This window comes from Scyliorhinus canicula, chromosome 2, assembly GCF_902713615.1.
Source record: "Scyliorhinus canicula chromosome 2, sScyCan1.1, whole genome shotgun sequence".
NCBI lineage: Eukaryota > Metazoa > Chordata > Chondrichthyes > Carcharhiniformes > Scyliorhinidae > Scyliorhinus > Scyliorhinus canicula.
The window spans coordinates 17,240,316-17,253,420 of record NC_052147.1 but is presented as its reverse complement, the minus strand read 5'-3'; the positions used below and the strand labels follow the sequence as shown (position 1 = coordinate 17,253,420).

General features: G+C 46.8%; 1 protein-coding gene across 1 annotated transcript in view; it reads left to right on the top strand.

Moving 5' to 3' along the window:
* The window catches only part of LOC119951242 (latent-transforming growth factor beta-binding protein 2-like), a 677,784-nt gene that overhangs the window by 438,367 nt on the left and 226,312 nt on the right, over nt 1-13,105 (top strand). The window contains exon 16 of the mRNA XM_038774298.1: nt 9,564-9,689. Within this exon, the coding sequence (XP_038630226.1) occupies nt 9,564-9,689 (126 nt within the window). The remainder of the gene's footprint in view (nt 1-9,563; nt 9,690-13,105) is intronic.

Here is a 13,105-nt window from a genome sequence, read left to right as displayed (position 1 = left end):
TCTTTGGTTTCGGATTTTTCATTGTGCACTTCACTTTGGATGGTGCAGACTGCTTGTTCCAGGGTGTTGTGAGAGTTATTTTCAACTGCTGGTATAAGTTCTGGCATTGTTCAGTCTTTTGAGGTAAGAAAATTGGGTTTTACAGCTTAAGTGTCTTATTTTCAATTTTCGGGCATTTCCCTTTACACTGGGCATGATCCGGGTCCTCTGATGTCATGACGCTCGTGACGTCATGCGTAGGAATCGATTGTGCATGCGCAAATCAATCTTCCTTTCCTGTGCGGTTTTTCTTCGAATGGTGCAATCTTTCCTTTCAATTGGGCATGCGCGGCTGGCGCATGCGCAGAATGATCCACGACCAAAACTTATTTTTCTAACTGGGCATGAGTGGCTTGCGCATGCACAGAACGCAAAACTGCTGATTTTAGCTGCGCATGCGCGGCTTCTACTCGCAGATTTTCATCTTTTGTTCCCCGGAGACTGTAAATGTGCTCACACGCCATTTTGCAGTGGATTTCAGCGTTTTTTTCTTTGTAAGAAGTTCAAGTTACTTTTTCATTTCGATCTGGTCTTTTCACTTGCGAATTCTAGACTTCATCCTTTCTGTACTGATAGTGATTGTTTGAGTTTTGAATAATCATTCCCTGTACAGTTTGGTCTCTGAGCATACAGTACTGTTTAAATTCCATACAGTGCTCTTCAAATTTTTTTTGTATTATCTAAAATTAGACTTTATGCTTTACGAGAAGCAAGAAACATGGGCATTCGTGAGTTTACTGCAAGTCTTGGATGGTGTACGCGGTTCATGAAAAGACATGACTTTGTGTTAAGAAAAACAAAAATTGCACAGAGACTCCCAAAAGAATTAGAAGAAAAAGTGACTAGTTTTCACACATTTGTAATCAAACATCGCAAAACTAACAGCTATCAGTTATCGTGCATTGGAAACATGGATGAAACACCCATGAATTTTGATATGCCATCAAACTCAACCGTTAATAAAGTCGGTGAGAAAAGTATTTTTATCAAAACTACAGGGCGTGAAAAGACACATTTTACGGTTGTACTAACGTGTATGGCAGATGGGACGAAACTTCCTCCAATGGTTATCTTTAAATGGAAATTAACGCCCAAAGTAAAATTTCCAAATGGTATCGTTGTCCATGTCCATGAAAAAGGTTGGATGAACGATAATGGTTGCAAGATTTGGCTGAAGAGAGTTTGGGAATCAAGAGCAGGTGGTTTACGACGCCCAAAAAGTTTACTTGTGTGGGATATGTTTAGGTCACATCGCGTGGATTCTGTTGTGAAAGCTGTTCGCGAATCGTTCCAGCTGGCTTGACTAGCGTCGTTCAGCCACTTGACGTATCCGTTAATAAGCCATTTAAAGACAATATAAGAAAGAAATGGAATGACTGGATGATGGAAGGAGAGAAATCATTTCCGAAGGGAGGGAATATGAAGGCTCCGGATTTGCCCGGATTTACAGATCACTACATTGTCCACCATATCCTTTCAGATCTCTCTTCTTGGACTTAAGTGAGTGGAATTGAGAGCTGTACCGGGGGAAACGGCCAGGGTGAGAGAGTAATTGTTTACTACGGACCACTATGGACTTATCTGTTCTGGGAATCCAAGGCCAAGGATTCCTTTCTGGCGCTGCCGGGACTGATGGAGCTGCCAGCCAGTGAGATTAGCTGGCAGCTCCAGAGGGTGGGACCTGTGCCCCAGTGAGAGATGGAAGTCCTACTTGGCTCTTATGAGTCTGCCCCAGAGAGCATTATTGTTGGGTGGTGGGTCATATTGGAATCTGTGGTTTCCTGGAATGTATTTAATTCTGTGCTGCCTCTGAACTCATCCACACTAAGATGACATATTTCCACCTCCATAATATGTTCTGACTTTGTTCTTGGCTCAGCCTCTGCTAACATCCTCATCCATGCCCTTTCCATCTCTGGATTTAACTATTCCAATACACCTCTGACAATCTCCCTTTATTCTATCCTCCATAAGCTTGAGGTCATCCAAAACTCTGTTACGTGTGACCTAATTCACACCAGAGCTTGTCATGTTTACCTGTCTTCACTGACCTACATTTGCTCCTGGTTGAACAATTTTTCAGTTTTAAAATTGACATCCTTAGTTTTAGGTATGGCTTTACCCTTCCCAATCACTGAAATCTCCCCCAGCTGTACAATGCCTGTTTGTTTATTTTATCAGTTTCAGGAGCATTTCAAAGACTTGTCAATCTCACAGTTCCATCTAAAAGTGGGTACGGCGGCTGCATGGAAGGAGCAATATGGGAAATGCAAGATGCATGGAAAGGGATTTGAGGTTAGCTGGGATATGAGGGGGCATGGGGAATGTGAGAGAGCATTGGCAAGATCATTTAAACTTACCTGTCACAATGTTTCCAACTACACAACAGGTTCTCTTTCTCCCCCCCCCCCCCCCCCCCTCCCCATCACAAATTCACAAACTAACATATTTGTCAGCTTCCCACAACCTTCAGGAAACCACCCACCTTGGGGAAAATACCATGGGAAGAGAAATTTGAATTTTCAGCAGGAATTTAAATTGAAAACCCAAAGTAATTATAAGTGGCACCTGCCATGTTCCTCAATCCAGGGAAAATGGCAAATGGTGGGAATGGCCTGACAACTTTGAAATTGCGGTCTTTCATGCCTCACATTTTGGCTTTCTAATGGTGATTTGTTCAGTGTTGGGAGGGGAATATCCAATTGAACTTAATGGACAGAATTATCCCCCCCCCCTCTCTCTCGGGTGGAGAATTGATTGGATGGATTCTCCCAGGGACTTGCCGCCCCAACCCAGATGCAATTTCACATTTGGGCGGGTAGGGACCTGGATGGGAAACCCACACTTTCAATTAATGGTTACATAAGGCCTTTTCCAGAGACTTCAGGTGACGGCCATGGTGTGATCGGTCGCACACAGGATGGCCCCTGCATGGAGGTGCAGATTTTGGAACTTTTTGCCCATTTGATGGGCAATTTATGGTGATGAATCATGAGAAGAAAAGAGTGTGGTGGATTCTCCCACAGTATGTGGGATGAAGATGGGCTACTGGTCCTGATTTAAAGTCGGTGAGGGCCATCGCCCAGGAGTTAGAGCCTTGTGGCACAGCAGCAGTGGGAAAAATGGCAGAGGGGGATGGGTCATCGTCAACAGCCACGTTGCAGATGTAGCAGTTTATGAGTTTCATTAAGGAAGAATTCAGACAACAGCGCATTGAGACGCAGGGTCAATGGCGATTAAGGGTTCGGTGTCACCTCTTTGCGTGTCCTTGGAACGAGTTGAGAGGTGGCTGGAGGCGCAGGGGGCGACAATCAAGGTAGAGAAGATGGTATCGGACCAGAGCGACCAAATCATATCAGTGCAGGCCGAGATGGTGATGATGGGGGAAATGTGTAAAGTGCTGCGGGTGAGGGTCGACGGCCAGAAGAATCGGTCAAGGTGGCAGAACCTGCGTATTGTGGGGCTGCCGGAGGGAATGGAAGGAATGAGTGCCACCAGTTACGTATCAATGATGTTCGGGAAGCTGGTAGATGAGAAGGTCTTCGATAAGGCCCTTGAAGTAGATCGGACCCGCCAGTCTTTGCAACCGAAGCTGAGGGCGGAGGAACCTTCCTGGGCTGTGATTGTGGGAATGCACAAATTTCAAGATAAAGAGAAGACCCTGAGGTGGGCCAAGGCAACTCTGGATTGTAGCTGGGAGTGGAATCAGGTCCGGATATGTTAGGACATTGGGGCCGAACTGGTCAAGAGGCGAGCTGGTTTCAACAGGGCCAAGGCGGTGCTCTTTGGAATCAGAGTTTGGTTCGGGGTGTTGGACCCTGCCAAGTTGTGGGTGGCGTTCCAGAGGAAGGAGCATTATTTTTAGACACCTGAAGAAGCAAATTACTTTGTCTGGGACCAAGGGCTGGGGGAGGGTTAGGGATGGGTTGAGTTGTAACTTTTCATGACTGGTCAAGGTTTTGTTGAACTGTATTGTTGATGTGTTATTGATTTTTTTCTTAAAAGTGTGATGTTGATAATGTGCATTTCTTGCTGTGGTTTGGGTTGGTTGGCTTTCCTGCCCGTGATACCCAGTTAGGAAAAGATGAGGGGGAGTTTTGGGATGATGGGACTTTTTGTTTGTTAGGCGGGGAGCATGATGGGTCGGCGAGGAGAGTGGATGGAGTAAAAGGAATGCGGGATGGGTGAGATGGTGGTGGAGGTCAGGTCCTTTGTTTGGGCCTCCAGGTAGGAGCCGCCATGCTCGTGTGATATGCAAGTAAACGGAAGCAGAGTGGGGGAGAGGGCTGCGATGAGTAGCCAGAGAGGAAGAGGGGGGGAGGGGTGCGCAGGAGGGGGAGGTAAAATGAGGGGTGGAGGGAAGGGGAGGAGAGGGGTTGGGTTGGTGATGCAGTTGTTTTTAAGTTGGATCTAGGAGAGGATGAAGGGGGCGAGCTGAAGTCAATTGTGGAGTGGATAGTTGGGTGGGTTTGGGAATTGAAGATTTTGGCAGATCTTAATGGAGGAGTCGAAAGCCTCCAGTTAGGATTGAAATAAAATGTCCAAGTGTTGAATGGGCCGGCCAAAAGATCAAGGTTGTTTACACACCTAAAACATTTAAGGGCAGATGTGATTTTCCTGCTGGAAACGCATTTACGAGTAAGAGACCAGATCCAATTGAGCAAGGGGTGGGTGGTGCAAACTTTCCACTCGTGGTTTGATTCAAACGCAAGGGGCCGGGGGTGGGGGGGGGGGGGGGGGGGGGGGGTCGTGATATATTTCAGTAAGAAGGTGAATTTAATTGTGTGCTGGGCTTGAAGGTGGACCAGTCGAAGCCCAAGTCGGTGATGAGGACAGGGATGGTGAGAGATTTAGAGGTCTTTATGGAGCAGATGGGAGGGATGGATCAATGGAGGTTTCGGCACCCGGGTGAGAGGGAATAGAGCCATAGAAAGCATCCCATCTGGCTGCATCGCAGCCTAGTATGGCAACTGCTCGACCCAAGACCGCAAGAGACATCAGAGTGTTGTGAACAGCCCAGTCTATCACACAAACCTACCTCCCATCCACTGACTCCATCTACACCTCCTGCTAATCAAAGACCCCTCCCACCTGGCTTACTCACTCATCCAAGTTCTTCCTTTGGGCAGGAGATACAAAAATCTGAGAACATGCACAAACGGACTCAAAAACAGCTTCTTTCCGGCTGTTACCAGACTCCTAAACGACCCACCAATGGACTGACCTGATTAATACTACACTCCTATATGCTTCAGCCGATGCCGGTGTCTATGTATTTACATTGTGGACCTTGTGTTGTCCTTTCATGTATTTTATTTTCATTTATTTTCATGTACTAAATGATCTGTTTGAACTGCTCGCAGAAAAATACTTTTCACTGTACCTCGGTACACTTGACAATTGGCGATGAAGGATTATGTAGGATTAAAACAAAATGGGGAGGTCACTGCAGCCACGTTCTGGGAGGCACTGAAGGCAGTGTTCCAGGGGAGGTGGCTGAGTTTCAGGCCCATAAATATAAAGTTGGGGGGAGGAGACAGTTGCTGGAGGATATTGTGGAAGTGGACCGTAAATACTGGCGGCCGAGAGCTTTTGGCAGAAAGGAAGGACTTGCAGGGACGGTTCGATTGATTGACAACAGGACAACGAGAAAGGCGGTGCGTCAGCTCAATAGTGTAAGAGGTGCCCAATATGAGTATAGTGAGAAGGCTAGTCGGCTGCACATCGGTTGAGACGAGCGGTGACACGGGAAATTGTGCAGGTGACGGGGGCGGGGGGGGGGGGGGGGGGTCACTGTGGAGACGGAGCTGGAAAATATCAATGAGGAGCTGGTATAAATCAATAAGGTCTTTGAAGATTTTTACAAGGGAGTCTGGAGTGGAAGAGGCAGATATGGGAGGTTTCTTGGATGAGTTAGTGTTCCCAGAGGTGGGGAAAGGAGAGGCGATAGACATTGGAGGAGCCACTAAGGTTTCATGAGATGATAACGATAATTTTTATTATTGTCACAAGCAGACTTACATTAACACTGCAATGAAGTTACTGTGAAAATCTCCCAGTTGCCACACTCCGGCGCCTGTTCGAGTTCAGTGAGGAAGAAGTCAGAATGTCTAATTCACCTAACAGCACGTCTTTCTGGACTTGCGGGAGGAAACCAGAGCACCTGGGCACAGACGTGACCCAACTGGGAATCGAATCTGAGGCCCTGGAGCTGTGATGCAACTGTGCGAACCACTGCACTACCGTTAGTGGAGGGGGTGGTTCAATGCAGTCAAGGAAGGCACCGGGGCTGGTTGGCTTCCCGGCTGAATGGTTTTGGGGGAATGTGCCCTGCACCTCCCTGAGCATGCTTAATGAGGCATTGGAGAGGGGAAAGATGCCAGACACTCTGGTGCAGGCCTCTATTTTTTTGATTCCAAAGAAAGACGAGATTCCATTGGAATATGGATCATACAGGTCCATCTCGTTGTTAAATACAGATGTAAAGCTTCTGGCCATGTTACTGGCCAGGCGATTGGAGGGGTGTGTGCCGGAGATATTGGTTTGTGAAGGGGCAGCAGTTGTCCAGGAACATTAGGAGGCTATTGAATGTGGTCATGACCCTGTCGGCATTAGGGTGCTGGAGTTGATAGTATCGATGGATATGGAGAAGGTCTTCGATTGTGTTGAGCGGTGGTATATGTTCGAGATCAGTGAGGAAGAAGTCAGAATGTCTAATTCACCTAACAGCACGTCTTTCTGGACTTGCGGGAGGAAACCAGAGCACCTGGGCACAGACGTGACCCAACTGGGAATCGAATCTGAGGCCCTGGAGCTGTGATGCAACTGTGCGAACCACTGCACTACCGTTAGTGGAGGGGGTGGTTCAATGCAGTCAAGGAAGGCACCGGGGCTGGTTGGCTTCCCGGCTGAATGGTTTTGGGGGAATGTGCCCTGCACCTCCCTGAGCATGCTTAATGAGGCATTGGAGAGGGGAAAGATGCCAGACACTCTGGTGCAGGCCTCTATTTTTTTGATTCCAAAGAAAGACGAGATTCCATTGGAATATGGATCATACAGGTCCATCTCGTTGTTAAATACAGATGTAAAGCTTCTGGCCATGTTACTGGCCAGGCGATTGGAGGGGTGTGTGCCGGAGATATTGGTTTGTGAAGGGGCAGCAGTTGTCCAGGAACATTAGGAGGCTATTGAATGTGGTCATGACCCTGTCGGCATTAGGGTGCTGGAGTTGATAGTATCGATGGATATGGAGAAGGTCTTCGATTGTGTTGAGCGGTGGTATATGTTCGAGACGTTGAGGTTTGGATTCAGGCCGACATTAGTGGCATGGATCTGATTGCTCTGTGCATCCCCCAAAGTGAGTGTACAAAAGAATGGGATTGAGTGAAGATCGTTTAAGCTACGTAAGGGAATCAGGCAGGGGCGCCTGCTGTCACTATTATTGTTTGACTGACAATTGTGCCATTGACAATTGCACCCCGGGCCTCGTGAGAGTGGCAGGGTATTGTGAGGGGTGATGGGGAGCACAGGGTGTCGTTATATGCAGACAACCTACTGCTATACATAGCGACTAATTAAATTGCATGGGAAGAATTGTGATATTGCTGGAAAAATCTGGGGCCTTCTCAGGGTACAAATTGAATGGAGGAAAGAGTGAGGTCTTCCTGATGAATTAATTAGGAAGGAACACGAATCTGGGTGCCCTGCCGTTCAACATTGCGAGTGTTCGGTTTAGTTATTTGGGGATCCTGATGGCGCAGTAGGATAGTAGGGAGGACTCCTGCATGTTAGCCATTTTAACAGCCCAGTCAGTGCTAACCCCGTTGTGTGGGAACCACAGATTTGTGCCTGGTAGGACCGATGGGATGTATGAGAGATGGCGAAAGGGACTCGTTTCTCGAAGAGTGGTTTGCGGAGTGGGTGGAGTTTTTACAGAAATTTGAGTTGCTGTGGGGAAGTAAGTTCCGATGCTTACAGATGCGGGATTTTGTACTTAAAGAACTACCCGTGTTCCTTTTGTTACCAGAATATACGCTCCTGGAAAAACTGCTTCCGGATGAATGGGGAGAGGAGAGGATTGGGAATATTCATGGATGGCTGGGAAAGAAAGAGACAGCATGAGTGGACAGGATTAAGCGCAAGTGGGAAGGGAAGGGGGATCGAGCTAGGATGGAGATATGGAGCGATGCACTGTGCCGGGTCAATGCAACCTCCTCGTGCGCATGGATGAGTCTCATATCATTTAAGGTGATGCACAGGGTGCAAGTGACGAAGGCCCAGATGAGTGGATTCTTCCCGAGGGTGGAAGATCATTTGTGAGAAGTTGAGGAGGGGATTGGCGAACCACGCCCATATGTTCTGGAGGTGTGAGAAACTGGACGGAAAAATTTGTACAAGCTCTGTATATTAATGCTATCTGTGGATGTTTTTTGTAACAAAATTTGGTTTGAGTCTGGAATAAGAAAAAAGTTGTCTTCCCGTCCAACCTCAATTTTTAGGCTGACGAGAATGGAGTAGGGTGGGAAACCAAGTTAAAAAACTTTTCTCCACCTCTGGCAAGAAAGGGGGGGGGGGGGTGTGGGTGAGGGGTGCCTAAAAATAAAGGCGCTTTCAGAGTTTGAGTGCCGCCCCAAGTACCTTTTTTGGAGCTCAGTCCCCCCCCCCCATCCCTTGATGCCACAATTGCCCACCCTCGCGACCCCCCAAGCTGTCTCCTATCCTCCTTCCCCCAAGATCCCTGGACTTATCATTACAACGGTCCCGAGACTTAATTCCAGGCAGAGCACTGCAGTCCTGCTTCTGGCCATGGTGGTGCTGTGCCTGGCTGGGTTGAAGAGCTGTTGGCCAAGAGCTCTCATGGGTGAGACATCCTTCCACTGCCATTCAAAGTAAGTGTTAACTGAAATTGAACTTCCCAGAATTGGCAGTAGTGCTTTATGCGCCGACTCTCAGGATGGCATGTGATGATCACTCACCATCATTAAAATTCTACCCAATGTTTCATTAGTCTCACTCCTCAAAATCAGCCTCCAGCATGATCCACAAAGCTCTAGGTAAATGCTGGTTATTTATTGTAATGTTTTCTATACACCAATTACTATGAATGATGTATAACAATATCTGGTAACCAAACAATTACAAAAATAATTAAACAATCTTTCTTTGTAAAAAACAAAATGTTCCTTGATCTCTGGCATTTTACTTTGATTGACAAAGACAACTTGTTTGACATTAATGACTGTTAAATTTCGGGGTGCCAATTGAATACATCTGGACAGCTTCAGTCAAATTTACAGTTGTCTTGAATACTAAACCATTCTTCAAATTACAGTTATGTTAAAGCATTAGAAAATTACAAAAGATACATGTTACGCATGATTGACAATGTGTGAAGAGTTTAAACATATATAAGTATTTCATGCCAAGTTCCATTTTAACACTCACTTGATTAACTTGATAGAAACTAATTACTGTCTGAAAATGGATATTATGCTTTTATTATTTTGTTGTTTTTTCACTTATAGTTATAAATGTATGTGACGTTTCACCAAACATTTGTGGTCCAGGACTTTGCATCAACCAACAAGTCGGATACTTGTGTAAATGTGACTCTGGTTATCAGCTGGATAATCAGCAAACAAAGTGTGTTGGTAAGAAACATTTCATAAATGTTCTTCATGAACTGCAAGAATAAGTTTGTAATCTTGAACTGTTTTGATGGTGTTCGATCTGTGGCAACAGGTTGTTTCATTTGTAAAATTTTAATAGTAATCCTATCTATAATTCTAGTTGGCATGTTGAAAAATTTTCCCATGTTACTACACAAACATACATAATGTAAGTTATAAGGACTATTGTTGAATTAATATAATTATTCTGTTTTCATTCTGCATAACTCCTGCTGCTTCTCCAGATATATTTAGGGCATGATCTATCAGTCTCTTACGCTTGAAAAGCAGCGAGGAAGGGCTGGTAGATGTCGGAGATCCCTCTTCTGAGATCAACCCGGCTCGGCTCGCCTGGCCTGAATGTCGTGATATGAATCACTTTCTGGTAAATCTGCATGTTAGAGTGAGACAGCTAGTCTCTCTCTAATATACATTCCCGAGAGGTGCGGGATCTAACCCCCTTGTCTTGGAGAGCTCAGGCGCGAGCCGTTCAGTGCTGGTTCCCACAAACAGGGACCAGACGGAACGGCACTCGTGGGGATCTCCAAGGTGCCAAGCTGGAATTTTCTGCACGACGGGGATCGAGCCTGAGTGTGCCCTTCCTGGTTTAGAGGTGGGGGGGGAGGGGACTGAGGACTCCCTTATCAGTGATTTGGGGCATGGGAGGCGTTTGGCAGTCACATCGGGGGGGGGGGGGGGGGTCAAAAGATAAAAATCGCGTCCTGATCTTTCCCTGCACTGAGGTGTGCCAGCGAGCAGGGCTCCTCAGTGCAGAAAATTGGACTAAGTATGACCTCGGCCGCGGTTCCCCGCTGAGGCCCCTGATCTACCCGAATGGCCGTTCAATAGCATGGTGTTTCTCGGCACTCCCTGGCTAAACATAAGAACTAGGAGCAGGAGTAGGCCATCTGGCCCCTCGAGCCTGCTCCGCCATTCAATGAGATCATGGCTGATCTTTTGTGGACTCAGCTCCACTTTCCGGCCCGAACACCATAACCCTTAATCCCTTTATTCTTCAAAAAACTATCTATCTTTACCTTAAAAACATTTAATGAAGGAGCATCAACTGCTTCACTGGGCAAGGAATTTCATAGATTCACAACCCTTTGGGTGAAGAAGTTCCTCCTAAACTCAGTCCTAAATCTACTTCCCCTTATTTTGAGGCTATGTCCCCTAGTTCTGCTTTCACCCGCCAGTGGAAACAACCTGCCCGCATATATCCTATCTATTCCCTTCATAATTTTTAATGTTTCTATAAGATCCCCCCTCATCCTTCTAAATTCCAACGATACAGTCCCAGTCTACTCAACCTCTCCTCATAATCCAAACCCTTCAGCTCTGGGATTAACCTAGTGAATCTCCTCTGCACACCCTCCAGTGCCAGTATGTCCTTTCTAAGTAAGGAGACCAAAACTGAACACAATACTCCAGGTGTGGCCTCACTAATACCTTATACAATTGCAACATAACCTCCCTAGTCTTAAACTCCATCCCTCTAGCAATGAAGGACAAAATTCCATTTGCCTTCTAAACGCATGCTATGGTAATAATAATCTATGTGATTGTCACAAGTAGGCTTACATTAATACTGCAGTGAAGTTGCTGTGAAAAGCCTCTAGTCACCACACTCTGGCGCTTGTTCGGGTACACTGAGGGAGAATTCAGAATGTCCAATTCACATAACAGCACGTCTTTTGGGATTTGTGGGAGGAAACCAGAGCAGCTGGAGAAAATCCATGCAGGCACGGGGAGAACTCAGCACAGAGAGTGACCTAACCCAGGCATTGAACCCGGGACCCTGGCGCTGTGAAACAATAGTGCTAACCACTGTGCTACGTACAACTCTACTAATAAATTAAGCACTTTTTCACTGATCATTTAACAACAAGGATACGTTAACTGAAAAAGGTTACAATGCCCATTTAGCAAAGACAGGAGAGCTGGAATAGATTTGACTCATGTAATTTCAACTTCTCCTCCCCCTCAGAAAAAAAACTATTTCTCCCATAAAATGGTTGTTTTTGAAAGATGATTAGCTCCAGAGGGTGAATGTGCGAAGTGAAATATTTTGTAGCATGAAAAACTGTTACTGTGAGTTTCACATGTGTGATTATAGTTTCCAGTTATGCTATCATTCACTCTGAATGGGTAGATTATGTGGAAAAATGTATTATTTTTTTAGTGTATCTCTTATGTAGCGCATATTAATGTTAATTTGGATATTTTATATCTGTAAATATCTAGGGCATGAGATTCCTACAACCATAATTGAATGCCTCTGTATGATTCTAACTTCATCTGGCTAAAAAATGTTCAAATTTTATTACATAATGGACTGCAGTTTTTCATGCAGGTATGAAAAAATAATGAGTGGGCATTGGAACTGAAATACTTTGGCTGGGATTTTGCACATGACAAAATCCCATGGGGGACGATTCTCCAATATGGAGTCCAAGTGTTCGCGAAATGTGACAGCGCGCACCAGGCCCAGGTGCAACCTATTCTGGCCCCCACAGGGGGCTAGCATGGCACTGGAGCGGTTCACGTCGCTCCAGCCTCCTTTCGCTGCGCCAACCCGTGAATGGGGACTTCTGTAGTGCGCCTGGCCCCGACTCAACATGGCGACGGTGTTCACGGGCCGGCCGCGCCAGAAAGTAGGCCCGGGGGGGAAGAGGCCAGCCCGCCGATCGGTGGGCCCCGATCGCGGGCCAGACCCCATTGGAGGCCCTCCCCGGATGAAGGAGCCCCCCTCCCCCATGCTCACAGGCCTCCCCCCGACCATTCGCGCATAGTTCCCGCCGGCAGCGACTGGGGTGAACAGCGCCGGCAGGACGCTGTCGTATCGGCGCGGCCGCTTGGCCCATCCGGGCCGGAGAATCGCGGCCCCGCCGATTCCAGCGGCCTGAGGCCGGCGTCGTGCCAAATACGCCGGCACAAATGGCGCCGATTCTCCGTGCGGTGCTCAGAGAATCTCCCCCCATGAGTCAAAAAAATGAGAATCATGCTGACGAAATTCTGATTTTCCCTGTCCCTTGCCAGTGACGTGAGGAGATTCCACCCAGGAATGTTGGAAACCTTTATTGCCATACATTTAAATAGAATTTGCAGGCTTTCTGACATATCACAACCCATCTCCCCCCCCCCCCCCCCACACACACACACATTATGAATTTGACACATTGGCAAGGTTTACAACAGGTTTTGCAAAAGGTGAACCATGCAAAGGAAAGGAAAACCCACGGCAGCCGTAGGTACATAGGTAAGTACAGCCCCCAGGGGGAGAGGAACATGCCCAGGCAATACCCTGTGTTATGATCGCAGTTGGTGTTATAACTGGACAGGAAGATCCCAGAGTGGAACCCTGGTTCAATAGACAGTAATGATTACTTTATTTTTTT